At 35.8% G+C, this 26,419-nt stretch overlaps 4 protein-coding genes across 6 annotated transcripts; 2 read left to right on the top strand and 2 right to left on the bottom strand.

The window, feature by feature from the left end:
• Positions 1-76: 76 nt before the first annotated feature.
• On the bottom strand, positions 77-2,754 carry LOC107018226 (40S ribosomal protein S15a-1). Its single transcript, XM_015218649.2, has 4 exons — positions 2,603-2,754; positions 1,423-1,569; positions 1,189-1,349; positions 77-411 (listed from the first exon to the last, which is right to left on the bottom strand). The coding sequence occupies exons 2-4, from the start codon at positions 1,553-1,555 to the stop codon at positions 313-315; spliced, it is 393 nt and encodes a 130-aa protein (XP_015074135.1). The 5' UTR covers positions 1,556-1,569; positions 2,603-2,754; the 3' UTR covers positions 77-312.
• Positions 2,755-6,006: 3,252 nt separating this feature from the next.
• On the top strand, positions 6,007-18,786 carry LOC107017622. Of its 3 annotated transcripts, none has more exons than XM_027916401.1 (10): positions 6,007-10,539; positions 12,114-12,303; positions 12,376-12,526; positions 12,618-12,738; positions 12,932-13,006; positions 16,337-16,412; positions 16,926-17,196; positions 17,283-17,325; positions 17,422-17,525; positions 18,074-18,786. In XM_027916401.1, the coding sequence occupies exons 1-10, from the start codon at positions 6,195-6,197 to the stop codon at positions 18,545-18,547; spliced, it is 5,850 nt and encodes a 1,949-aa protein (XP_027772202.1). In that variant the 5' UTR covers positions 6,007-6,194; the 3' UTR covers positions 18,548-18,786. The 3 variants fall into 3 exon arrangements, with proteins under 3 accessions (XP_027772202.1, XP_027772203.1, XP_027772204.1); XM_027916402.1 differs by having other exon boundaries at positions 6,008-10,521; XM_027916403.1 differs by having other exon boundaries at positions 6,008-10,539; positions 12,618-12,708.
• Positions 18,787-19,273: 487 nt separating this feature from the next.
• Positions 19,274-20,286, top strand: LOC107015619 (NAD(P)H-quinone oxidoreductase subunit M, chloroplastic). Its single transcript, XM_015215947.2, has 2 exons — positions 19,274-19,813; positions 19,924-20,286. Exons 1-2 carry the CDS (start codon positions 19,361-19,363, stop codon positions 20,104-20,106), a joined length of 636 nt encoding a protein of 211 aa, XP_015071433.1. The 5' UTR covers positions 19,274-19,360; the 3' UTR covers positions 20,107-20,286.
• A 1,279-nt stretch (positions 20,287-21,565) lies between these two features.
• On the bottom strand, positions 21,566-26,419 carry LOC107016070. Its single transcript, XM_015216549.2, has 5 exons — positions 25,281-26,419; positions 25,072-25,187; positions 24,779-24,944; positions 22,532-22,614; positions 21,566-21,969 (listed from the first exon to the last, which is right to left on the bottom strand). Exons 1-5 carry the CDS (start codon positions 26,173-26,175, stop codon positions 21,895-21,897), a joined length of 1,335 nt encoding a protein of 444 aa, XP_015072035.1. The 5' UTR covers positions 26,176-26,419; the 3' UTR covers positions 21,566-21,894.

Genomic DNA, 26,419 nt, shown 5'->3' with positions numbered 1-26,419 from the left:
GAACTTCACTATGTCAATTTTATGATGTGAACTTCACGAAAATAGTTAATCAAATTCATTGTTTGCACAAATGATATACTCGAGCACAATATGGGATTAAACAAACACAAGCACGAACATCTGCAACTTTAGATGTCACTTGTCTCGACAGGCTATAAGCACCCGCAAGTTTTTCAACAAAATCAGATAGTCGTCCCAAAATTTTCAATAAAATTCTACTAAATTTGATGGTAACAAGAAAAACAGAAAAAGGTCTCTTACAACGAGCCAACAAACAACCAAACCAAAAGTTTTCATCCTTGTCAACATGACTCAATAAAAGAAACCAAGAACTTTTCCACCAACATTCTTTCTCCTAGCCTCTTCATGGTCCATGATACCAGCTGAGGTAGTCAGCACAATGTACCCGAACTGCAAGTTGAAAACCAATATGCAAAGATCAAAACATAAAATAGACTATACAAAATAAAACTGACAAACAAGTACGAATTTTACTCCATCTCTGATCGCAGAAAATGTCTGCAATTTCATTCGCTTAGTATCAAGTATAGTATGAACTACATATGATGCTTCAATCCACAAAATGACTGATGAGATACTTCTTCAAAGAACACACTTCTCATGGACTAATACAAAAATAACAGCAGATCGAGACTCTGTTACCAAGCCATAGGATACAGAATTTCTCCTTTGGATAGACGACAGGAATGCTTCCTTTACAGGAGAGCCTCAACTGCTAGCATCTACAAAGAGCGCTTGCTATGTGACAATTATAAATGGATGGGTCTTGTACGCATTACAGACGATTGCCCCGAGTACTCAAGATTTTTAATGCTTAAAAAGAAGCAATAATTTTCAAATATCATTTCTTCCCTTCAAAACAAAACTACTTTTTTCAAATTTCACAATGAAACATTGGTTAAACGCCCACGTAGCAAGCCAATACATCATTCAGCAAAGAAGGAATCAAAAATTAATGTCTATTTCACAAGCTAATATGACCACGACTTGTTTCAACAAAGAAGGAATCAAAAATTAATAATGTCTAGTTCACAAGCTATATGACCATGACTTGTTCACCCCAACAATCATTTCGGAAGCTCGAAGCGAGGCTCAACTTGGAGATAACCAGAATAGGAGTTCTGAATATTGATCAAGGGAACAAAGTGAATATATTAATTACTATACCTGTCGTGAAGGGAGCAATCTAGCAGTCCATCCTTCAATCTCCTTGACTCCAACATCGAAGCGAGGACTAATGACACCACACTTGTTTAGTCTTCCATTCAGTTCGACAACAATCTTTCCGGACCTATGATCGTCGACGTACTCAAATTCTCCAATGTAACCTACACATAGATAACAGTAAGAAAATGATAGGGTGATGCCTTTGCAGTGCATACAATTAAGAAATTAACATACCATGCTTCTGCATAACAATGAGGAACTTGATGATGACTTTTGATGAAGGTCTAATCATGACCTGACGCTTTCCCCTCTTTTCAGCATTGTACATGCTCTTGAGAGCATCATTCAGCACACTGACTCTGACCATCTTTTCTTATCTAACTGTACCCAGTATATGCAATAATCAGATGCACAGTCAAAAAAAGTAACCACAAAAATAGCTCAAAAAGACAAACAAAAAGAATCAAATGATAGCAAGATATAGTCAATGTCCTCTAAAAGACACTAGGTTGACAGCACAATTCACATGTATTAGTAACTATAGATTAGAGACAGACCAGCAAACTTCAGAAATCTGGAGAGCAAAATAGCCACGGTGAGGACTCAACAGAAGGCAACACAATAATTACCAATACACAGACCTACATCCATAAGCTTCCTTTATAAAGGAACAAGAAACAAATTCTCACGGCCACCCGTTATCAAAAAAGCATAATAAGGTCCATCTGTGAGAGGGAGTACTGAGTATACAATTCAACAATAGAAGTGTGTTCTCTCTAATAGAACAAGATCACACACACACATCAACCCACTTACACAGAACATCATAAACTACTTGCTTAAAGCACCACCCATTTTATTGCCTCTTTTACTTTCCAAATTCCTACTTCCAATTACACCCCCATTAAAGCTAATCATCACTCACACAGATTTACCATAAATACAACTACTAAGAACCCTAAAACATAAAACGATAAGAACCCTCACTAATCTCCACAATAAGAAAGTATAAAAACTACTTTCTCTATCATGGGTCGGAAAAAAAGAGATTAAAATCCATACTTCACAGCAAAACCTGTAACTGTCAAAAAATCACATTTTTACACTCCAAATTCCTACTTCCATTCAAACCCCTGTTAAAACTAATCATCACTAGCATAAATTTTACCATAAATACAACGACCAAGAACCCTGAAACGTGAAAGGGTAAGCACACTTGCTAATATCAACAATAAGATACTAAAAAACTACTTTTTACAACATGGGTCGGGAAAAAAAGAGATTAAAAGACATCACATCACAGCAAAGCTTCTAAGAATGTGAAAAAGATCACATTTTTACATGACAAATCAAAAGAGAAACTACAAGAAACAACGGTATGTGAGTAAAGAAATGCAGGCAACGAGACACTTACGATTTGATTCGGTAGAGAAAGATATCACAGGAGTTGTTGCTGCGGAGGAGCAAAGAGGCGGAAACTAAGGCACTCACTGGCTTTTACGTGTAAACCTAGGGCTTTAGGTTTTATTGTTGGGAAGAAACACTTTTGGGCCCAAAAATAATCTTCTAAAATGGCCCAAAATGTATAACTTTTTCAAATGAAAATTTTCGCAAATAGCCACTATAATTTGTTTTGTACCTATAATCTATATTTACGTGTTACAGTTACAGTTTAAGCTATTTTTTTTAATTATTTGTGGATAAGTGAATTTGTATAGTTCATGGGTTCGTTTGTGTGATTAATTTATTTTTTATAAACACAAAACAACAAATTCATACAAATACATATATTTGAACTTTAAACAGTTATAAAAATTATATATACAAAAATTAAAATTATATTATACAAATTATAAAATACACAAATGGACGAATAATACAAACTCAAAATTCAGCCACATAGTTAGCACTGAACGTTATTCATGAGTTGAAATTAACTAAAATCATATCTATAACAACTAAGTAACTAATATTTGCTTAACTATGTAATTCTCCATTTTTCAAATGGACAAATAGGTATTTTTTAGTCCCTAACCACAATTATTGTGTTTATTTTACTAAAGATGATGTGGAATGTCTCTAAGGGCTAGAAACTTATAATAGCTAATTTTATTAATGAGATGCATTTCGACTTCCCTTTCTGTTTTGGGCACTACTTTTACCTTCCACCTTATTTTTATTTTATTTTTGAAAATTTCATATATTTATTTATTTTCAAAGTAACCTTGAATTTTTTGGTGATTGAAGGGCAAAATAGTAAATTCCTGACTATAAATGTAGAAGCATCTTCAATTATTTTCAAGTTGGAAACCGTCTCTTTCATTTATTGGAGCTTCCAGAGTTCTTCGATTGGCGGAAATACATAGTCTATAAACGTACATTTCATTTTTCAAGAGAAGAGGGGAGTACTATGTCAATTCTCCTTAACTAAATTTAAAGAATTTCTTGCAATTTAAGGTATATTTCTTCTCAATTTCCGTTCAAATTTTCTTAGTTGAGGTTGTAGATTGGAATTTTGGGTTGAGAAATCTGAAACTGAAATTTTGATTTAAGGAGAAATAGGTTTTTCCTTGCTATTTTCTCAGTTATTATTGATGTTGTTTTGCTAGCAGACAAACAAAGATTTCTTCCTAAGTAATTATAATCTCTTCAGATTTCAAGATATTCTTTCAATTCTCTTTATCTCTGCAGAGAGACCACTGACTTACCTTTTTTTGTAATGTTCTTATATTCTAGATAATACTTTTTCAGTTCATTCAACTTCTTAGTTGAGTGATCTATCCAAAATAAACTTGTGATCTACCCAAAGTAAATTTCTTAGTTTGTTGTTGATTGTTTCATAATAGTAAGATTGGATTAAATAGTTTTGGTCAAAGAATTAGACAATTTCATATTACAATTTTTTTTCTTAAAAAAGTTAAACAAGAAAAATATTACACGTTTCTTAATTGGCATATGTAGTTATCTTTTTTTTTTTTAATACAGCAGTGATGCTCATTTGTTATGAAACCTGGAGAGCAAAAAAGTTCGAATGATCATATATTGTGATGTGGTTTGTTAACTGATGAAAATGTTATGAACTTTTTTCACTCATTACATAGTAATGAAAAATGCTATTTAATATCATATAAATTTATCGAACTGACTAGTTTACAAATATATGTGTATTTTCTTTTGCAAACACCTCCTTAAGAACTATCAGTGGATCAAAGTTTAGAATTGTTTCTTGTTCTTCTTCACTTATTTAAAGTATAGAAAGATTAAAATCGAATGGATGTTTGTTATTGAATTTTGGGTTCTCAAAAAGCACAAACAACCTTTGTTTAACAGTATATGTCTCCTTAACATAAGAGCGTTACATGTAGGTTATCACCATTGACCTACTATGCAAAGAGAGTGTTGTTCAAAAACATTCCTAAGTTATGTCTTAAACATAAATTTCATCATTCATTATCCTTGTAAAGAACAAACATCACGAAAATAAGCAAAATACATCTAACAATTGATCTAATGTTAAAAGTCAACAATTATCCAATCATACTTTGCATGTGACTGAAAACTTCCACTGCAACCTATGAATCAAGTTCTAATCTCGCTTCTCTCATTGAGAAAGCAAATGAAAAAGTTAGGCCTTTCATTTTTTGTTGTTTTGTCAAATATATTGTTGTCTCTTGACCTTTGAGAATTAATATGTTATCTAAATAACGAAATAACAAAATCTCAACATATAGTTGTAAAGCCAAGCAATAAGCTTGAAGTTATGCATTTTTAGCGAGGAATTTCAAACGTAAAATCACCAAAATAAATAAATAAATAAATAATAGATATTTCATAACTAAATCAAACAATCCATTAGTACATTTTACAAACAGTAATAGACATTTCATAACACTTTTCAAAAAATTAGTCATACTTGGTGAGTAAGCATAGCAATAGCTTAGGCCGTGGAAACACAAAGTGAACTAGATTGAAATAGCAAGAAACATATAAGACCGGAGGATTTTAGGAAAAGAAAAAAAATCACGTTTTGATTTAACTTTCAAACTTCATCAACTCATTTTTCTTAAAGCTCATACGAAAATTCAGGAGAAAACATATAGAGAAGAAAACCCAAAGAATAAATCTAAAATAATTGATGAGGAAGAGGAAGAGAAAGAGACAACAAATAATTACCTCAAAATTGCGGAGTACTTGAAGAAGCTTGAAGAGGAAAAGTTACGAAAGCAAAATATCAATTTTTATATCATAGACGAGAGATATGTGATGAAGATCCCTGGAAGCACCCATCAATGCCATGCACAATAAAACTGCTAGCCACACAACATGTGGAATAAGATGGAAGTAGGGTGAAAGTACGACAACAAACTGAAATAATCAGAATATCTTCAACCAACAAAAAGTTTTACCCCAAACAGACATGTTGAAACTGTCTTTTCTATATAAATAAAAAAAATGTCGCATATAATTTGGACTCCTTATAGTTTTTTTAATTTAAAATATAATCTTTCAAATTATCATCATAATCTATTGAACACTAAAATTCAAAATAATTACCTATTCACACATTACACATGTCTATGTTTTAATTTTTGAGAAAAATACATCTATTATAAAATTGAAAGTGCTATTTTAAGCTCATGCACAGAATTATAATAAAAATAAAAACAAATGAAAAATACACAATAAAAAGTCATAAAGTTTTAATTATATTTAAAATTATCAACTACCTAATTTATATAATAGTATCATATATTATTTATAACACATACAAAAATATAAGCCATAATTACCCCCACTTGGTTAAAAAGAAAAAAGAAATCCCACTTGGGCGGGAAAGCAAAGAATATCCCAGTTTAGACAAGGTAAATCTAATGTCAAACTGATTGATTTTTGTGGTTCTCAACTTCTCATGCGACCAAACGTTTGTCAAAAATTTAAACAAAGGCTGCTGTCGCCGTCGCCGTTGCCGCCGGTCCCTTCGTCTCCGGTAAGACCCCACGGTCTCCATGGATCTTCCTCCATATCACCACCAGCACCACCGTCACCATCACCTCAGGTACGTTCAACCTCCTCCAAACTTTTCCCATAACCCTAATTTCTTCCACCACCTTCCTCCGCCGCCGCCGCCGCCACAGCAACGGCCTCCACCACCACCACCACCACTATCCAATCTCCCTCCACCACCACCTCAGCGTCACATCTCTCACCCCCCTCTTCCTCCTTCACCATCCCTTCCCTTGCACCACAAATCCCAGTTCTCCTTCCCTTCTCGTCATTCAGAAAACCCTCGATACGATTATCACCAAAATCGCTCTCCCCCTAGGGTTTCATCTAATATAACCCTAAATCAACCTCCGTACCAGCTCCCTCACCCCCATCCCTCAAGTTTTCATTATAACGACCATTACCATAAGCCCCCTCCTCCTCCTCCACCGAGGTTTATTGTGAATGATTTTACCTCAAGTGGGTCGAGAGAGAATCGTGCTAGCTCTGTAAACGACAGTCAAGAGCCTCTTAGGATTAGGAGAGATGTGAATAGCAAGTATGATGATGATGAAATGTACCGTCTTGAGAGGCGTAGAATGGAGATTGATATAAAACCATCGAGGGATTTTAGAAAGAGTCCGGGGAATTATGATGTGCGTGTTGATAGATATGAAGGTGAGAGATGGGAATATGGTGATAATGTTGATGAGGTTCCAGTTGGTTCTTCTTCTAGGCGAGTGTCTTCTTTGGATAATGGTAATGATTACACTGATGTTAGGTTTAGCAATAGGTTAAGAGTGGACAAGGAGGAAATTCATAGGTCTCCACAGAAGAAGCAAGTGCAGAAGAAGAGTGCATTGCTCAGGATTCAATGTGGGAAAGCTAACAACAGGAGTAGAAATCAGGACCATGACTTGAGTTCTGGTGCTGTAAGGGGAAAGCAGAAAGATGTGTTTGAGAGGTTGGAGAGAAGGGTTGAGGAAAGAGAGGGAAGCCAGATGGAGCTTGATGTTTCATTTAAATCTAATGCACTTGTGGCAAAGGCCATTATGACCCCGTCAAGCTCCGCCATTGACTCAGACAGAAGTGAAGCACCTAGATGTAAGAAGATTAGAAAAGTGAATTTCTCTGGTTCTCCAACAAAGAGAATAGGAGACGATTCGGGAAAGGGTTATGGTTCAGCAAATGATTCTGGTTGCCGACCGAGTTCTAACCAAGAGTTCAATTGTTTGGCAGATAAAATTACGGTTTCTGCAGTTGGAAGTTCATCTAATTGCACTTTGGATTCTTACAAGGATTCAAGACACTTGGCAGATAAAATTACAGATTCTATTGATGGACGCACAATTAATGGTACCTTGAATAACAACAAAGAGTCACAACTTTTGCCAGATGAAGCTACAGTTTCTGTTGCTAGTAGTGCATCTAACAGCACTTCATTGCTGAGTTCGACTGTGACAAATGATTTAACTGGAACCAAAGAAAGCAAGGAATCTGCAGAGAACAAGGTTTTGAATCAGGGTAGTAATCATGTTGAGAAGTTCAGACTACCTTTCTTCATAATTAGAAAGAAGAAAGTGCCTAAGAAGAAAGTCATAAACCCTATCAATGTGAAATTGCCTTCAGATGAAGTAGTTAGCAAACTAGAAAAACCTTTTAAACTGTCTGCTGTTAGTAAAGACGAGTCCTTAGAGCAGTCAAATTCTGATGGGAAGAAAGCTAGTCCAGCTAAAGTCTTGGTTTCTTCAAGCGTGGACTCTGAAATTTATGGCGTTGCTGATTATACCAGCAGATCAGTTCAGAGTGTCCCTTCCACGATGAATTTTGAGACATGTATGATTGAAGTACAAAACGAACCTACTAGTTCTGATTTGGATAATACTGGTCATGTTGGAGGGCAGTCTGAGGATGAGCTCCGAGTGTCTGAAGATGGTCCTATTAAAGAATCTTCTGAGTCCATGGCTTGTGAAGAAAGAAACGGCGATGCTGTCTTGTCAAGCCTAGATGGGAGAGAAATTCACAAAGATGAAGTATCTTCGTCAACTGAAGATACATATATCTCTGCTGATTCTGGGTTGGGGTTTTCTGATGGGAAGAAGAATGCAGTTGCTGTTATAGGATCCTTTGGAGCAGGTTGTGTGGAGCCATCCAGTGACTCCAACGTTGTACCTCTGCTGACTAATATTGAGAAAGGACTCCGAGAAAGTTTCTTTAATGGAAATCATAGCAGTTCTAATTCTGATGAGACTGGGAGAACTGAGGTTGTCAATGACTTGCAAACTGCAGATTGTTTAAGTAATAGTGATCCAAGGGCTGGTACTTTTGGCTGTAGTTTTGAATCATGTGTTGATGGACTCACATTGTCACCTGAGATGAGACATACTAAAGGATCTATCAATTCAGTGGTTTCTGTTGGAGATGATGTTAGGATTATTGTGGATGATGACTGTTTACCTAAGGTCACCAGGAAGAGGAAGATTATGGATGACAAGTCTGTTTTGCCCACTACGAAGATGAGTAAGACAGAGGAAAATGTGGTTAGTTTTTTGCTAGGCCAAGGTAATAATTTCAGTTGTTTTAGAGAAGATCGTGCCTCTGAAGAAGAGGATGGTACAGTTTCTGGTTATGGGACCGACTCACTAAAGGGGGATCACTCATATGGGGGGCCTTCAGAAGTGAAGCTGTCACTTCAGGATTGTTCTAAAGATGATTCCGAATCGTGTTCTACCAAGAGTGCCAAGAAAAGTGAAGTTTCTTTGCCAGCTAAGGTTAAATCTGCACCCTGTGTTACCACCTACGAGGAACCTTCTAGCAGGCCAATTACAATGCCTATGATCAATGATGTTTCCGTGACAGAGTTAGAATCTCTAAATACATCGACTAATGTAGATGATAGTCCACTAGCTCGTCCATCAGTCAATGTGCTTGAGAGCAGCAGTATTGCCAAGGGTGTATGTCAGGCTGAGCCATTTGAACACTTTTCAGATGATCAGCAAGTCGTTGCTCACAATTCTCAACTGGGAGCAGTGGGACAAGAAACTACAACTTCAATTGTATCCATTGAGACGCTAAAAATGGCTGATAGAGTAAGCGATGACAAAGGTTCCTCTGTTGGAATAGACCAAAAGTTGGCCCCAGAAAGTCACGAAAGCTGTCATTATGTGCTTGGTAGGGATGACATGCCTTTATTGGCAGATAATCTCTCTTTATTTGCGAACAAAGTAAGCGTCAAAAGCATGGAATCTGTGCCAGATATGTCACCGCTGCTGTCAGTATCCAGTGAAATTGTTATTGAAAAAGCCCTAAGAGTTGATGAAAATTCTATAACAGCTTATGACAATATTTCTTCTTCAGTGAAGACATCGTCAGATGCTTTTGAGTTTGATAGAAGTTCAGATCATAAAGTTGGTGGCAATCCTGTGGTTAACGTCAATACTGTGGCATTATCATCACAGAACACAGTAAAGTCCTCCAAGAATGTGAGTTCACAAGACTGGAAACCAAATCTAGGTGCAAACCAGCAAAGTCCTGCTGGCTCTAGGGTTTTATCTGTTCGCCCATCAAGTTTTATCACTCCAAGGAATGTGCCTGTTCCGAAGAAGCCACTGACATGGCATAGAACTGGTAATAGCTCTTCCTCTGTTGTTGGACGAGGTTCCCAAATGAACTCCCTACCTCCACAAAGCCAATTATCTAAGGACACTGCAAAAGTCGGCTCTTACATTCGCAAGGGTAACAGTCTTGTCAGAAATCCTTCTCCTGTTGGTTCCCTTCCCAAAGGATACCATGCTCCAAGTTCTTCAACTTACCGGTTGAACTCTTCTGGTGTGAATGACCTTAGGAGAAAATGTGAGAACAGGGCTGAGATAACTGGTTCACCTAGCTGCAGGGGAACTCCAGAAGTAAATGCTCCTTCAGAGAGACCCAAAACCCCGACACAGAGCGAATCATTTAGTTGCATTACATTGATGTCTACATCTTCACCAGTGGTAGATCATCCTGGAAATGGTGGTATTGCTACAAACTCAGATCCTATGGAAGTAACTGACAATATTTTGGCGCTGAAGCCTTCTGAGCTTCCTTCAACATCTTCTGCAGTTCCTGAATGTCAAATTGGTCTGGGAGGTGATTCTGGAAGCCAGAATACATTAGATGAAGGCAGTTCCAGAAAGAAAATAGTTTATGTGAAGCAAAGATCGAATCAGTTAGTTGCAGCTTCAGATAAGACCCAGACATCATCCGATGGCTACTATAAGAGGAGAAAGAATCAACTGATTCGTGCATCTGACAATAATCAGATGAAGCAAAGAGTTGCCACGACAAAAAATATAGTTCCTTTCCAAAGAGGTATGAAAAGGCTGAGTGGTAAGGATATATTTTTACAACTCATAATATTTGGCGCTGTTGGTATTTGCATGATCTGACTTCTTCATCTGATTGCTTTTGCTCAATTTCCATGTTATAGACTTTTTGTTGATTAAATCATAATTAAGCCTATGCAGTTTGTCAATTATAGCATTGTTAGATTTTCAAAGAATTTGAATTGAAAAACAGGATTCCGAGGTAAGAGTAAGTTACTAAACAAACCATGATTAAGTCCAAGCAACGTTCGTGAATTCAATCATGTTTAGTTGATGTTTTTGTATCGGAATGCAATACACCTGGATAGAGTGAAAATTTATATAAAGAAGTCATATAGCTGAAAGTCAAGTTGATTGATTGATCTGTTTTTGTCAGTTTGAAATATTTGATATCATGCTTTTGTGTGTGTGTGTATATATATATATACATACATATTTATTTTGATCAAGGATTTGTTCTCCTTTATTTCACTTCCAAGTGTCTTTTTGCTGCATTTCTATCTACACATGGAAACAAAATCCAGCTTTACTTGGTAAAAGATACTCCACTAATATATGGTTCTACAAGGACATTTCCTAGTGACAGCTGAAAAATTTATTAGTCCTTGTGCTCAAAAGTTTTGTTGTGCATACTGTGGAGAGACCTGTGACAGGATGTAGCTGTTTCACATGGGTGGACGAGAGTGTAGTGTGAAATTCCCAACAGCTTCATGGAACATTATTTTTTGGGTTAGGTTGTATTTTTTGCAAAACATTGGACTTTACAAGTTAATGAAGAAAGAGTCAATTGCAATGAGACGACAATCATAGGTTCTACATGGTCTTCAATTTAGGGTTTGTATATGGGTACCTGAAAATGTTTGAAATCATTTTATCCCCTGTTTTGTAGGACTTCTATTTCCAGTATAAGCAATATTAGAATTATTTATGCCATAGTTTATTCTGTACTGGATTTGGCATGAAAGTTAGTACCAGGATTAGCAATCCTTGGATAGAGTACCTAATACATCATTCTTTTTTCTTATTTACTTCAAAAGTTGAAGTAAACTGCAAACAAATCTTTATCCAACTTAACCAAACATATGTTTACGTGTATATTCCATTCTTTCAATGAAATGAACCAACCATTTCCCAATAATTAAGTATATGCACTTCAAGGATTTATTAGTTCCAGCCTTACAAAATCATGCATTATAATCCTGGCAGAATTTTGTCTACGGTCTAACAGCCTGTTAGGGGATAGAATTGGCAGAACTGATGATTGGAATTAGTATTACCTATTCTAGTCAGAGAGTACACCAACATACCCAGTGTAATTCCCCTCGTGTGGTCTGAGTAGGGTAGGTTGTACGCAGACCTTATCCCTACCTTTATGGGGCCAGAGAGGCTTGTTTCTGATAGACCCAGGCACAATTTTTGTCAGAGAGTGTTTAATTAAACCATAATTACTTCACGATGGGTTACTGCTTTTTTATTCAAATATTATATACTTGTTTTCCCAAGAACACCATCTTTTTTTAAAGTTAATGCCAATATCATCACTTATCAGACAAGGTTTAACTTAAGTACTTTTTGCAGGTTTAGCCAAGACCTCTAAATTGTCAAAGTTCTCATTGGTCTGGAAATTAGGTGACACTCAATCATCAAGGAAATATGGCGGCACTGTAGAGTATGAGAAACTTTGGCCTTTCTTATTTCCATGGAAAAGAGCTAGCTATCGGAGGAATTTCCTCAGTTCCTCTCCAAGTGACAATTCCTCTATTATCAGGTGAGGAATCATTTCAGGCTCGTTCATTTCTTTTGGTGCCAAACATTATTCCTCAAGTATGTTTTCTTTTAGACGGAAGTTACTGCTCTCAAAAAAGCGGGAGACAATCTACACAAGGTCAATTCATGGACTCTCTTTACGAAGATCTAAGGTGTTAAGTGTCTCTGGCTCTAGTCTAAAGTGGTCAAAATCTATTGAGCAAAGGTCAAAGAAGGCTGCTGAGGTTTGTCCAGCTGTACTCAGGTTTATTTTGGGGTTGTAAAATTTGTGTGTAGATGCAGGAATTGAGTTGTTAAGTGGATGCTTTTTTGCAGGAAGCTGCACTGGCAGTTGCTGCTGTTGACAAAAGGAAAAGGGGACAATATGGTTCTAATGCTGACTCAATGAATGGAAATAATGTTTCTCGTAAGTTTTATAGTGTAAAGCTGCTCCCAGGTAGGCCAGTTCTCTACCCTGGTGTGGCATATTCATTTTTTTCACAGTTTCGCAAAAATATTGTACAATATGTCAATGTATCAGCTTTGTCCTTAAAATAATTACCACAAAAGCTATGTCCTTTTTATGTACATTTCCAAATGTTGTACTCTCTTTTAATTGAGCACTATGATGGTCTTCTAACTTTATACAGGAGAAAGGATATTCCGCATTGGTTGTGAGCGGTATAAGATGGACCCCTCTGGGAAGACACTACACAGAATTTCAGGTGGTCTGCTCCTTTTTTGCTGATTCCTTTTTTTCCCTCCTTCCACCTTACTGTTTTTTTCTTTTAACCTTTTCACTATGATGCTTATTTGCCACTCTTGCCTTAAAAAGTGTTTGCTATGAGAATGTAAGTTCCTTTAAGTTATCATATTTGTGTTTGGAACCTGCAATATCATTTTAGAGAATGCTTTGATTTTGTTTGTGATAGTCAAAGCAATGAGCAGGACTTGATTTTGAGTTTTTGACTTATGGAGCTGAAATCTCACCGTTCATATTTATGTGGGAACTTTTATACCTTCCTAAGTTCCTGCATTTTGTGGCTCTGTTAATGATTCTCTCTTCAAATGTTGGTTGGATCGCATGGTCTTAGTGGATCATTGCACTGTAGTTGGCCATCTCCACTCTATCTCACAGGACTTGACTGAGAACGCACCATTTTTGCTTCATTTTCAACCATAGATCAGGACTTCTGTCCAGTTTTTTAATTTCCTTGTTTCTGCACATGAATTGCACCGTGCTGATTTCCCAGTAAGAGAGGGTACTTCTGAAATTAATTCTTCATCAATTGTCCAGTCTGCACTCTACAGTCAGTTGCATAGTTTATAGGTCTTGAACTTTAGTGTTAGGGACTCCACTTCACTCTATTTGTCTTGCCACACTGAAAGAAAACTGAGTTAGCTTTCTTTGCCTCAGTGCTCCCTTCTATATTTCCATAGTGCAATCCCGTATGAAGTTATTGGTGGACCAAAATCCCTCCATTTCTTACCTTGTTTGATGACCTCCTTTGACAAGTCTTCCTGATCATTCTCTGAATTCAGCTGCCATTGAAGATGTTGGCTGGCTCATTTACTGGAAATAGCTGAGGCTTACGAGGAAAGGAAAAAACAGGGGGTGTTCTTATAAGTGCAACTGACATTCTAGAGCTGCTTGCAGGACTAAATCGTGGCTCTCCTTGTTGTATTTTGAGGAAGTATTGAGAGGATTAGACAATGTGTGGTTGGTGGCAGACAAAGGAATTCTAGGTGTTTTGAGAGCATCGAGAACAGCATGCAACAGATTAAGCTTAATTGCATCTTGCTACTGTGTTTTTGGTGTAATTAGTTACTTTTAAATGATCCTGTCTCTATCATTGATGTCTTAGACTCATTATAGACATAGGATCATAGAATCATAGATGTTGGTAGTACTTAGTAAATATGGGGCTGCTACAACTCGTAAGATTCGGATCCTAACATATATAGACAAAGTTACCTGTTTCAAAAAAACAAACAAAAAATGTCTGGTTGGTGGCAGATCAGTACAAGTGTCGGTACTGCTAGGCGAAACAGCTTTCTTGATCAATCACTTTGCCCCTCATGTTTATTCGAAGGGAATATTTTCCTCTTATGATATTTTTTATTTGCACGTTTTTCACTCCCATACCCCATGCCACCTGAAATCCGTTCACGGCTTATCAAATTTCTTCACTGCACTGACACACTTGGAATGTAGGGTCATAGTATATTATTAATCAAAGTCTTTATCAAAAAAAAGTATATTATTAATCAAAGTGATCCCTCCCATGGAAAGATATTGCACTTTCATGTAGATAGACTCCTCTTACACTTCACAATCACCCCTGCAAAATTGACGCTGATCCAGTTGTCAATATGTCATGGCAAACTAGGGTAGGCAGTGGAGAAGTATTCCACCTTTTAGCCGAATATGTTGATCAATATCTGTATATTCCCTACAGGGAACTAACTTTTCTTAGATAACCAATAAAAAGAAGTAGGAAAACAAACTGTTCTTAGATAAGTTGCATGCAGCCAAGAAGCAGCCTCAAAAACAATTTGCAACACCTTTAGCTGCTTTGCTTGTGCTTCATTACCACATAATATGTGACCATTGAATGGTTAGTTTCAGCAGGGCAATCCCAAAGTTCCATTGCTAATAGAAATGTGAAGGGAGACGAGAGTCTTTGTTTTAAGCCTCTTTGGATTGGAAAATAACTATGGGTTTGATTTAAAAATATTGAGAGAGTTTAACAATGTAAATGCATAATTGATCGACATGACTCATTTCTCCCTAAAACCATCTTTTCTGATAACTAAATAGCACAAAGGACAGTTGGCATAGTCATGTGCTTCTTAGTATCCAGAGTACATAAGATTGCAGGTTTCAGTTTTTTACGTCCAACCTTACTGCATTTGCTTTTGCTATAAAAGTCTAATTTCTTTGTGCCATCACCACCCTTATAGAGAATCTGTGAAGTTCCATGTTTGATTAGTAGGATCCGTGGAGTTCCATTTTTGATTGGTAGGATCTGTGAAGTTCCTTTGTTTCACTACAAATATGCCCCTGCAATGTAGTTTGTTCGGAGAAGACCGAAAAGTACATGCTACAAAGTAGATATTCATGTTCCGGAGATAGTTGTTGAAGAACTTAAAAAAGTTGCTAAAATGTATCTATTTAGTCACAGCTCGTACTTGGATATTAGTCTACTAGAGAACCTGATTTCTTATGGCAAACTCTGACAGTTCTGAAACCAAATCCAGTTTAATAGTGCAAATTTTCTTAAAGGTTCTAGAGTGCTTTTTAAACGTTTGTTAGTACCTTTGATAAGGCCAGCTTGGACACAGATCTCAATAGTAAGATCCTTTTTCTTATTGTAAAAAACAGTAAGGTTTTTTAAAAGAGGAAATGTGTTATTCTTATTAATTAAATGATATTTTTTTTTATCAGTGCTCAACTTCTTTCAACGAGAAAAATTCTCAATTGAATGCTTTCATGGATGGAGGAGGCACTCCTCTTTCGGTGGAGACACTGAAAGGGTTGCTGGCTCTTTGATAGAACCAAGTCTTTTAGGTCCTTCTTCTAATATGGTCATGGAAGTCAACATTTCGAGAAGTTCCTTTATCAAAGTAAAAATGTTATAATTATGAGAAGTTTATTGTATGAGTATTGCATGTTTATTGGAACTTAGTTGCAAATTGATTCTTAGCGTTTTTCACTTGTGTGGGGAGATTGGTAAGAGCTGTTTCTTAATGCCCTTGCTTTCTATTTTGAATTGACATATTCCCTTTTATTTGTTAATTTTTTTGGGTTTTGGAGCTTGAGTAAGTACTTTCCATCTTTATCTTGATCAATCATTCTTTGAAATCAGGCAGACTTGAGCTCAAACATACTAGCTTTGTCTTGTTCTTTATATCTTGTGGAGGTGGGGGTGGAGTGTGCCTCTTTTCTTTTATTTCTAAGGGTGGTTTTTGTGAAGTTTGTGATTTATTTCTTGCAACTTTCACTTGACATTATTTGCTGCTTGACTTTGTAATTCTCCATGTTTTATGGACAGATGAGGAACCATCAGTGTCAGTTCCAGAGGCAAAAAAATCTTACGTCCCGAAAAGATTATTGATTGGGAACGATGAGTACGTATAATACATTTGTTTTCAGTTCATTATCAATGATGTACCTAGTGCTGGTTAGTATAGGGTTGTGGCTTTAACTGTGAGCTGTGATATTCCTTTACATTACTTTTTCTCAAAGTCCCTGAACTTTCAGGAAGCGTGAGCAGTTCATAGTTGTTGGTACTTAAGTTGTTGCTTATATCTCAATCTTTTCTATTGGATTTCATATAGTATTGAAAAATAGTACGCATTCCAAAAAGGTGTCCAATATGAAAGAACTAAAAAAAGTACAGTCTTGCTTCCAAGAGATGAATTCTTGGTACTTAAGTTGTTGCTTATATTTTAATCTTTTCTATTGGATATTATAGTCTTGGAAAAATAGTAGGTATTCCAAAAAGGTGGTCAATATGAAAGAACTAAAAAAAGTACCTTGCTTCCAAGAGATGAAATAAGATAAATATAATTAATTCCCGTGAATAAAACTTTGCCTTGTAAAAAGAATAATATAATATAAAAGCTTGTAACTGTTTGTAGGTATGTACGGGTTGGCAATGGTAATAAGCTGGTTAGAAATCCAAAGAGACGAGTCTGCATCTTAGCAAGTGAGAAAGTACGCTGGAGTTTGCACACTGCTAGAATTCGGTTGGCAAGAAAGAAACAGTATTGCCAGTTTTTTACAAGGTTTGGCAAGTGTAACAAGGATAGTGGAAAATGTCCTTACATTCATGACCCATCTAAAATCGCCGTCTGCTCTAAATTTCTGAATGGTTCTTGCTCTGATACTAACTGTAAATTGACTCACGAGGTATGTTACTTCTTAAACCCTATAAATGATGTAGCTGCAGCATGATTAGTTTTTGCCTTTTTACTTGTTTTCACCTTGTGTATTAGGTTATTCCCGAAAGAATGCAAGACTGCTCCTATTTTCTGCAAGGTGGGTGTTTTTATATCTGATGGTGTTACCATTAGTATATTTTGATTCAATTCAACCAAGAGGATGTTAGAGCACTAACTTGAATCTTTTCGGCAGGAATATGCTCAAATGAGAATTGTCCATATAGACATGTAAATGTGAATCCAAATGCTTCTATCTGTGAAGGTTTTCTCAGGGGTTATTGTGCTGATGGCAATGAGGTATTTTTTGTTTGTTTTCTGCTTCCAGATTAATCAATACCAACTATATGATACTCAATGGATTGAAATTCCAATTAGATAAGCTCTTTAATAGCTCACAGCTAATTTATGCCAGACAGTGCCAAGTAGAAATAGTTTTTAGTTAAAAAGCTGTGTTTGGATGATCGACGAAGAAGGTCTTCTGAAGTTAGTTTATCACCCAGTTTTATGTTTGGTTGATTCCTGGTTCCTGGACAAGCTTGTCCCTATCCCAAACTTGTTATAACTGATGAGGCTAGTCTCCACACTTCCCCCATGAATGAAGTAGTGGGGACCCTTACCTCTTCTTGTTTGTCATTTTTTGTTTTTGGAATGACTTCCTTGATATAGCTATATTTTCAACCGGTGATTTTTGCCAAGTATTTTTACTTATTATGTCACCTCTTTCTCTGAATGCAACTATTTCAGTATTATTTTAGTATGTTCTTTACAATAGATGTAGATCATCACAAACACACAACACACTAATCTTGAAACTTGTGAAATGGGTCATATTTCTAAACATGCAGTGTCAGAAGAAACACACCTATGTCTGCCCCGTTTTTGAAGCAACTGGCAACTGTCCAAAAGGTTCAAACTGCAAGCTTCACCATCCGAAGAACAGAAGGAAGGGAGTGAAAAGGAAAGCTTTGAGCGAGTTAAAGAATGGTCGAGGTCGTTACTTTGGCTCTCCGCACATTCATATTACTGAGTGCATAACAGCTGGATCAGAGAAGCCTTCTGTCAAGGGGAATAATGACATATTCCTTGAAGGGAAGTTTGTCGATTTTATTAGCCTAGATGGTAGTGACGAAGAGGAACTGACTATTGATCAGAGAAGCGAGGAAAAGCCACTTTGCGAGAGTGGTCCAGCAGAGATGCAACTGGATGATCTCGATGAGCTTATTAAACCCATGCGTCTGATAAATAGGAATAGGTCTGTAGGTTCATCTCCCTATATAGATAGCCCAAGTGATATGACCACAAGCTATGTATCAGAGTAGCCTCACCATTGTAAATGAGGTTGTGTAATTAGGTTTATGTAGTGTTCTGCTAGTGCAGAGCAATTTTTTTTCTTTTTATTGTTAGGCTTTTAGTTAATTACTTAGGTATAGGTCTTAGGATTAGGCATATTTTTTGTTTCACAAAATCTGTTGTGTGAGATAGAACAAGAAAACTGTTGTTATAGTGAGAATTAAAGGAAATGAAAATTTTATCCCCTATATACAAGTCTTTATTGGAAGCTGTTTCACTTTTGTTCGTTAACAATTTTCAAGTCAATCTGAACTCTCTTATTGAGTCTTTATCAAGGTGATAATGAACCTGTTGATTCAATCAGCTGGTGTTATGTTTATTTTACTTTTAACAGGTAAGCATTCTTTTTTTGCAGTGATGAATACACGGATAAAAAAGATTGTTTCTAATAGATCCACCGCCATAAGAACTTCTGAACTTTAATATTTTGATATTGTCTATATAAGTGAAACGCCCTGTATACTTATCTTTCATGGCTCGGATTCACTAATTAGCTTTTATCTTACTCACTAACCAAACCTTTAAACCTGGTTTAACAGGGTTAAAAACGAAAGTAATTTAAGTACCTCAAAGTGAGTAATTTGTAATTAACCTTTTATTAAACACAGCCACAGAACAAAAAATATAAGATAAATAAAAAGAAGCCATATGCAAGCAAACATTTCCTATCCACACAAAAAGGAGGATATATCAATATCCCAATACCAACATTCAAGAAAAGGCCATAAAAATCACACACAACAAAACACTAGGAGAAAGGGAGCCAAAAGAAAGGGGGAAACATGGCAGCAACTTCAACATACATGGCTTCAACCCATTTCAGCATGTTAAGTTGGAGCACAAAGGGAAAGAATAAACAAGTCAAAAGGAGAAACTTTTTCTCAGTTTCAGCACAGCAAGCAGAAGTTGAAGAGCTAAAAGTAGAAAAAGAGGAAGAAAAGAAAGAAGAAGAAAAACAAGAAGAGGGGGCAATGAAGAAGCCAAGGCCAGTAGAACCACAAATAAATGTGCAGAGCAAGAACATGACCAGAGAACATGGAGGACAATGGCTCAGTAGTGCTACTAGACATGTTAGAATATATGCAGCTTATATTGATCCTGAAACCTTTGCTTTCGATCAAACACAAATGGATAAACTCACACTTCTTCTTGACCCTACTGATGAATTTGTGTGGACTGATGATACTTGTACCAAAGTCTATTCTTACTTCCAAGAACTTGTTGATCATTATGAGGTAATGAAAACTTCTCTTCATTCAATACAAGCTTAATTATGTAATCACTCTTGTACCAAATGGATTAGAAATAGAAATGCTAACTCCAATAAATTTTTTATCTGGACCAGGGAGCTCCATTGACGGAGTACACGCTTCGTCTGATAGGTTCAGACATAGAGCACTACATAAGAAAACTTCTCTATACTGGAGAAATCCAATACAACATGAATGCAAGAGTTCTTAACTTCAGTATGGGGAAACCAAGAGTTGGGTTCAATTACAATGGACAAATGGAAGATGTAAACCAGTAAATTCAGGTTACAATGTTGACTATATTGAAACAATGAGTAGCAAAAAATGCACTTGTAACAATGTATAAGAAACTTTCACCTTCTCTGTCTGTCTTGAAAACTTTTCCCAAATGGATCATACACAATACAAATGTTATCTACCAGTAATTGAAATATTAATCTTTGGGTTTCTTCTACTAACGATACAATGATATGACATGAGTTGAGCTTAAATAAGAAAATATGGTCAATGATTCACATTTGTTTGAGATTTCCTATATCTACACCACTCCATATATTTAAGCTTACCTCATCTATATTCAACATACTTTATTATTGTTTCTATTCATAACTAGTAAAATTATTAGTGTTTTCCACAAAAATTTTAAAATAATATTTAAAACTTACCAGACTTTAAAACTAACACACTATATTATCTTACATACAAGATTACGTAAGAAAAACCATTGATAATGTAAAGAAAAATGAAAATTATTACATCTTATAATTTATTCTTAATAACATAAGCATAAATTAATGATTGTAAAAATATATACTAAAATCTGTAACATAAACAATGGTGGCAGTGAGTCACTAACAGGAGCAATGTACACAAATATTTAATTGTGAAAAAGAAGAAGAAGAGAGTTAGAATTTTCGTTCTTTTAAAATGAGAGAAAATCCCTTTATTTATAGACAAACAAAGAGTAGCGTGAAGAAATGTTTATTGTGTCTTATCAGAAAGGTTACAACTATTTAGAAAAGTTGCAACTCTATCAGAAAGGTCACGACATTTCATAAAAGTCACAACTTTTCATAAAAGTCGTAACTCTTCATTAAAGTCGTAATTTTTTCATAAAAGTTACAATTCTTCATTAAAGTCACAACTTTTCATAAAAGTCGCAATTCATCATAAAAATCACAACTTTTCATTGAAGTCGCAACTTTTCATAAAAGTCACAATTTTTTATAAAAGCTGCAACTTTCATTAAAGTGACAACTTTTCATAAAAGTCACAATTTTTCATGAAAGGAATAACTAATTTTGGAAATAAGTAAATTAACATAGAATTCTTATTTGTGGTGACGCTACATAAGCGGGCCTAAGATTCTCTTTTATATAAATATACGATATGATATATGATGATTAAAAAAATTAAATATTTCGTGTTTAACACTATGCAAAAACACATAATTAAGTATAATATTTTGTCAAATATAAAATGTAGATAGTTGTACAAATTTTAAAAAATTGGAACAAAATATTCCATTCATGTCAACTATTCTGATTTCGTTTAAATCTTTTCAACCAATGATGATCTTTATCATTTGCTACAATATAGTTGATATATAAGAATACGGCAAATAGTTATTTTAATTCTTGATTTAATGTGTAATTATAGTTTTTATCCGTGTATCATCGTACTTTTCATTCTAGATATTTACCAACGTAACCACTATTGTACCAAATTGATAAGAAATAGAGATGCTAACTCCAATATTTCATCTGTACAAGGGAGCTCCAGAGTTTCACCTTCTATGTCTGTCTTGAAAACTATTCACAAAAGGATTATGCAAAACAAAAATGTTATCGACCAATAATTGAAATATTAATCTTTTGGTTTCTTCTACTAACGGTACAATGATACGACAAGAGTTGAGCTTATATAAGGAATATGGTCAGTGAGTATTCATATAGCCGACCCTGACCTATTTGGGATTAAGCCATAATAATTGTTGTTGGTTTTCTTCCATTGCTTGTTTTAATGTCACACATTTGACATTGGGGAATGGGAAAAAGTAACAGCTTCTAGGAAGATCCAGGCATAGTCTGTAGACATTCTGCATCCTCCCAAGGCTGGAATGCATCTTGCCGAGTTAGATGCTGAGATATTGAAACAAAATATACTTTTAGTAAAAGTTCAGTAGCTTCAGCAGAACAAGCAATAATGAGAAAGATAATGGTATTTCATGCTTTTATTTGAGATGAAAGGCAGTAATATCCCTTGGTGTCTTTGTTCTCATTCCATTGGTCAATCTTGGTAACTACTGGCTCAAGCCTCATATACACATCAGAATTTCGACAATAAGATACATGGACGCAGAATTTAGATCTGTCATCCTTGCTGATCCTTGAAAATTTTGAGTCAGAAAAGTACATTTGAGCAAGCCAGGTAAAGTTTCATGTTTTTTTGAGGTTAAAATGCAGTACTTTCATTCTTTAGAGGCAGATGACTGGTAGGTAATAGGAAAATAGCAACCATTGGTTCAAGGACTCTGAAGATAAGCAAGCAGATTGGTGGGAAAAGGGTATTTCATACTGTGGTTTTCATTATGGAATGAGTGAGAGGAGATTCACATGCATGGTCACTGCAAGGAGCACGTTAAACGGCAAAAAGAACGGAACATTCATTGAAAGGAATATATAGTAGGGAAATAGCCTTCACCTCTAACCAAAAGAAAAATCCACGCATGATGTTCAACTTTTTATCTTTGTCATGATTGGCCCTTTTGATTGCCCGATTGACAGCTGCATTTTTTACAATAAAAATATATAAATAAATCCTTGTTGATATAGCGATCACATCACTGATTGGGAAACAAAGTGGAATAGAAAATAGCAGAAATAAGAACATCAATAGCCAATATGATAGTCGCAACTAGAGAGTTTGATATTCCAAAGAAATTCAAGTAGACAAGCAATCAAATGGTAATTTTTTCTCTTCTGCAACACAAACTATTGAAAGCTAATTGGGAACCCTAGTCTTGTTGTTCAACGACCACAAAACTTGAAAGAATACCCCAATTAAATAGAAGGCATGCAACATAACACAAATGCTAAACAGAGCAGCATGAAAAAACTTAAAACTATTCTAAGATTCATTGAAATCCAACCTGAATTACATAGAAGCAAACCCTAATTATGCATCTCTTATGTACAATCCAGCTACATCCACAACTCTTAATTCTGGATAAACTCGTAATTAAATTTGTATTACCTTCCTCGATCAATAGGATTTACAAACAAGTGTCTCTATCCCTGTTTCTTACCTTCTCAAGTAGATTTTCCACATTTTTAGCGAGGATTATAACTTATTAACATAATACGATAAATTTTCACATAGAAGACAACACAAGAAGTTCAGTATAGTCCAATTAGCAGGGCCTGTGGAAGGTACAATGTATATATACCTTACCCTACCTCATGGAGGTCTTAGGGGTAGAGAGGTTGTTCTCGAAAGACTCTCGGCTCAAGCAACACACATCACAGAACTCACAGTAGTTAAAAGAAAAACATAAAGAGGACATAAAAAATAATAGAGAAAGCAAAATAGCATTCAAGAAATAGGGACAACCAGTTTGTGTACACAACTTCAGGAGACCTTTTTCTTTTTTCTACATGTCTAGAGCACTCATGAGATTTCTGGTATGATGGATTGTTAAGATAGATCATTGGTTGCTCTTTTTAAAAGAATGACATTTTTGTTTACAATTCTTCATAAGGTATGCACAACTCTTATTTCCTTTTGCTTTGCTGTCACTTAAACCAAGAAGCCAAGTGAAACAAATAGAATCTACAAACGCGGTTCATCTCTTCCATAATATACAATAACTCCAAAAGTGCACTAGAAAACTTATTCAAGTCACTTAAAAGGCCATTGAAAACAAGTCTAGTTCAAAAGCCCAAAATGCCCCTACAAGCCAAACACCCAATCTAAATTTAATTCATCTCCTATCTCTATACTGTGAAGTCACCCTGCACCAAAAAGTATGTAGCTTGGTTCTAGGCTGTCAATTTAGTAATGCGAAATTGGTAATAAGTAATCGATGCAAATAATGGGTTGCCTACATTGAAGCACAGCTAGGGTGAGGAGAATCACCCTCCATGAGCTTTTATGTGCTTTAGGCCTTCTAAGTGCGCCTTAAATGAGCCTTTGACAAAATTGATTAGAATGAGACACTGTTTTGATTATCGATGAGTCGATGACTTTCAGCATATTTGGCAAGTTTAACTCTTTTGTTTCTCGGTGAGGCTTTCAGGCTTCAAAAGCAGTTATTCCTTCCTAGAAATGTTTTCTTTGTTCCCTTTCCTGGAGTCACAACTTGTCCACTTGCCTTAAATGACTTCTTCTTTTTGATGAGGTCACTTGCCTTACATGACTATTTTTTCCACTGGCACTTCTCTGTGAGTAAACATTATATTGTATCCAAATTTACATTGGTCATGCCTTGTTCATACAAAATGCTGAGTCAATTGAAAAGGTAAACAATGATCGATGGGAACTTTTAAGAAGAAAGATCTTTTTCCCTTTTTAATTGACTAAAACACTCTACTCTTCCATGCCTAGTGGAAATAAAACAATAGAAGTGTAGAGAAAACAAAAGGAGAACATGCTCTATTACGAGCCACATGAAAGTGAGATAAAAAAAAGTCAAAACTTTTTATCAATCAGTTCAGTAAAGATTGCTAGCAAGTAGTTCATTTTTTGACGAAAGAACAAGACAAGGAACTATTATTAAGTTGTCTATATAAAGAGCAGGAACCCTATGGAATTTTCGATACTATCTTAAAAGTGATAACATAAATTTGAAATCAAGGTATAGCCTGAGAATAATTCAAAACACAAGAAAAGCATTCAAAATGCAAAGAGATGCCACGATGCTGGAAAACAAACCATAGGCTACTAACCTACCTTTATGGAGTGATAGAAGGGATTTTCCATGTCCATTTGTAGAGCTAGATGGTAATCGCATCTTAATGTCTTTCCAGAGCTTCTTATACTCCTCTTCATTGTAGGGCTTCATCAATAAATTCAAAACCTCCTTCCTGTACCTAGAATCTATGATTGTCGCATCCAGCTTGATACACAAAATTAGCAGCCAATGGTTACAAGAATTATCATGGTGAACCAAAACTAATAGGTAACATTAAATAAAGGAGGGACCAAAAGAACTAGTGAAAGTAGCAGAAGAATTGAAATCATACATTCAGGCAACGTTCCACTGAAGGTACAAAGGGGTTAGAGCTACTGCCCCAGCCTATATCTGCACCTACATTCTCAAGGATTTCTACTTCACTTTTGGATTCTGCCTCCTTAATAGCTTCATAAACAAAAGAACAATTATTACTAAATGAAGATTTGAGACAATGATATCTTCATACACAATTCTTTTTGCAACAATCAAATAACTTACAATCAGAATCTTCGTGAGGTTCAATTTTTACTTCCACATCCATGAATTTGCTATCATTCTGAATCTTCAGCTCCTTAACAGGTATAATGTTTTCATCAATTATGTGCTTACAGTTAAATAAATCCCTATCCTCGTTTCGTCGCTCCTTACTCAAAATCCCATCATTCATCTTCTGCTTCTTACCATGTACAGTCATCACATCAATTCTATGATTCCTGTTATCTAAATCCCTATCCTCGTTTCCTTGCCTCTTACTCAAAATGCCATCTTTTATCTGCTGCTCCTTACCAGGTCCAATGTTCACATCAATTTGCTGCTTCCTGTTAGCTAATTCCATATCCTCATTCCGTGGCTTCTTACTCAAAATCCCACCTTTCATCTTGTGCTCCTTACCAGGTACAATCTCCACATCAATTCTTTGCTTCCTATTGTCTGAATCCCTATCCTCATTTCTTTGCTTCTTACTTAAAATCCCATTTTCCATCCTATTCTTTCTCGCATTAGTCTTTAGAGCTTTTGAAATCCTCCCCAGTTCGCATTTTTCCCTAACATGATCTTGACCCCTTTCAACCCCATGAAACTCCAACTCCCTATCTCTCTCATACTTGATGAACACTGTCAACCCATTCTGATCATTAACTTTAGAAACATATGATGTTCCATCTAGCTTAGTGTTAGCCAAGAAATTCATATAAAGCGGGTCAACATCAACATCAAAAAAAGCAAGTTTAGGGTTATCCCTATCACCAGCATCAACTCCACCCTTCTCTATAAATAACAACAAGCTTTTATAATCTTCATCCACATGAACACAACTTTCTAATGCACTACAAAGGTCATGATATGTGTCCTTATCTTGACAAGGACACAATTTCTCCATACCAACTTTCCCCATATAATCAAAAACTCAAATTTCCACTTAACAACTAACAGCAAACTATAACCCCCATAAAGTCTCTAGGTTTCCGATTAAGCATTAGTTTTAGCTTAGACACGAGAAAATTACTCACTCTTCGGAATTAAGAACAACAAATTCGCCGAAATAGAAGTAATTTGAGAAGCAGAAAAAATCACCGGGCCGGAGCAAAATCTAAGAGGAGAGTAAAATGCAGCTGTTAGATATTGTAACATTCTCTATG

Source organism: Solanum pennellii, chromosome 4 (assembly GCF_001406875.1).
Source record: "Solanum pennellii chromosome 4, SPENNV200".
Classification (NCBI taxonomy): Eukaryota; Viridiplantae; Streptophyta; class Magnoliopsida; order Solanales; family Solanaceae; genus Solanum; species Solanum pennellii.
Note: the sequence above shows the minus strand (reverse complement) of the source record. Positions and strands in the feature narration are given on the sequence as shown.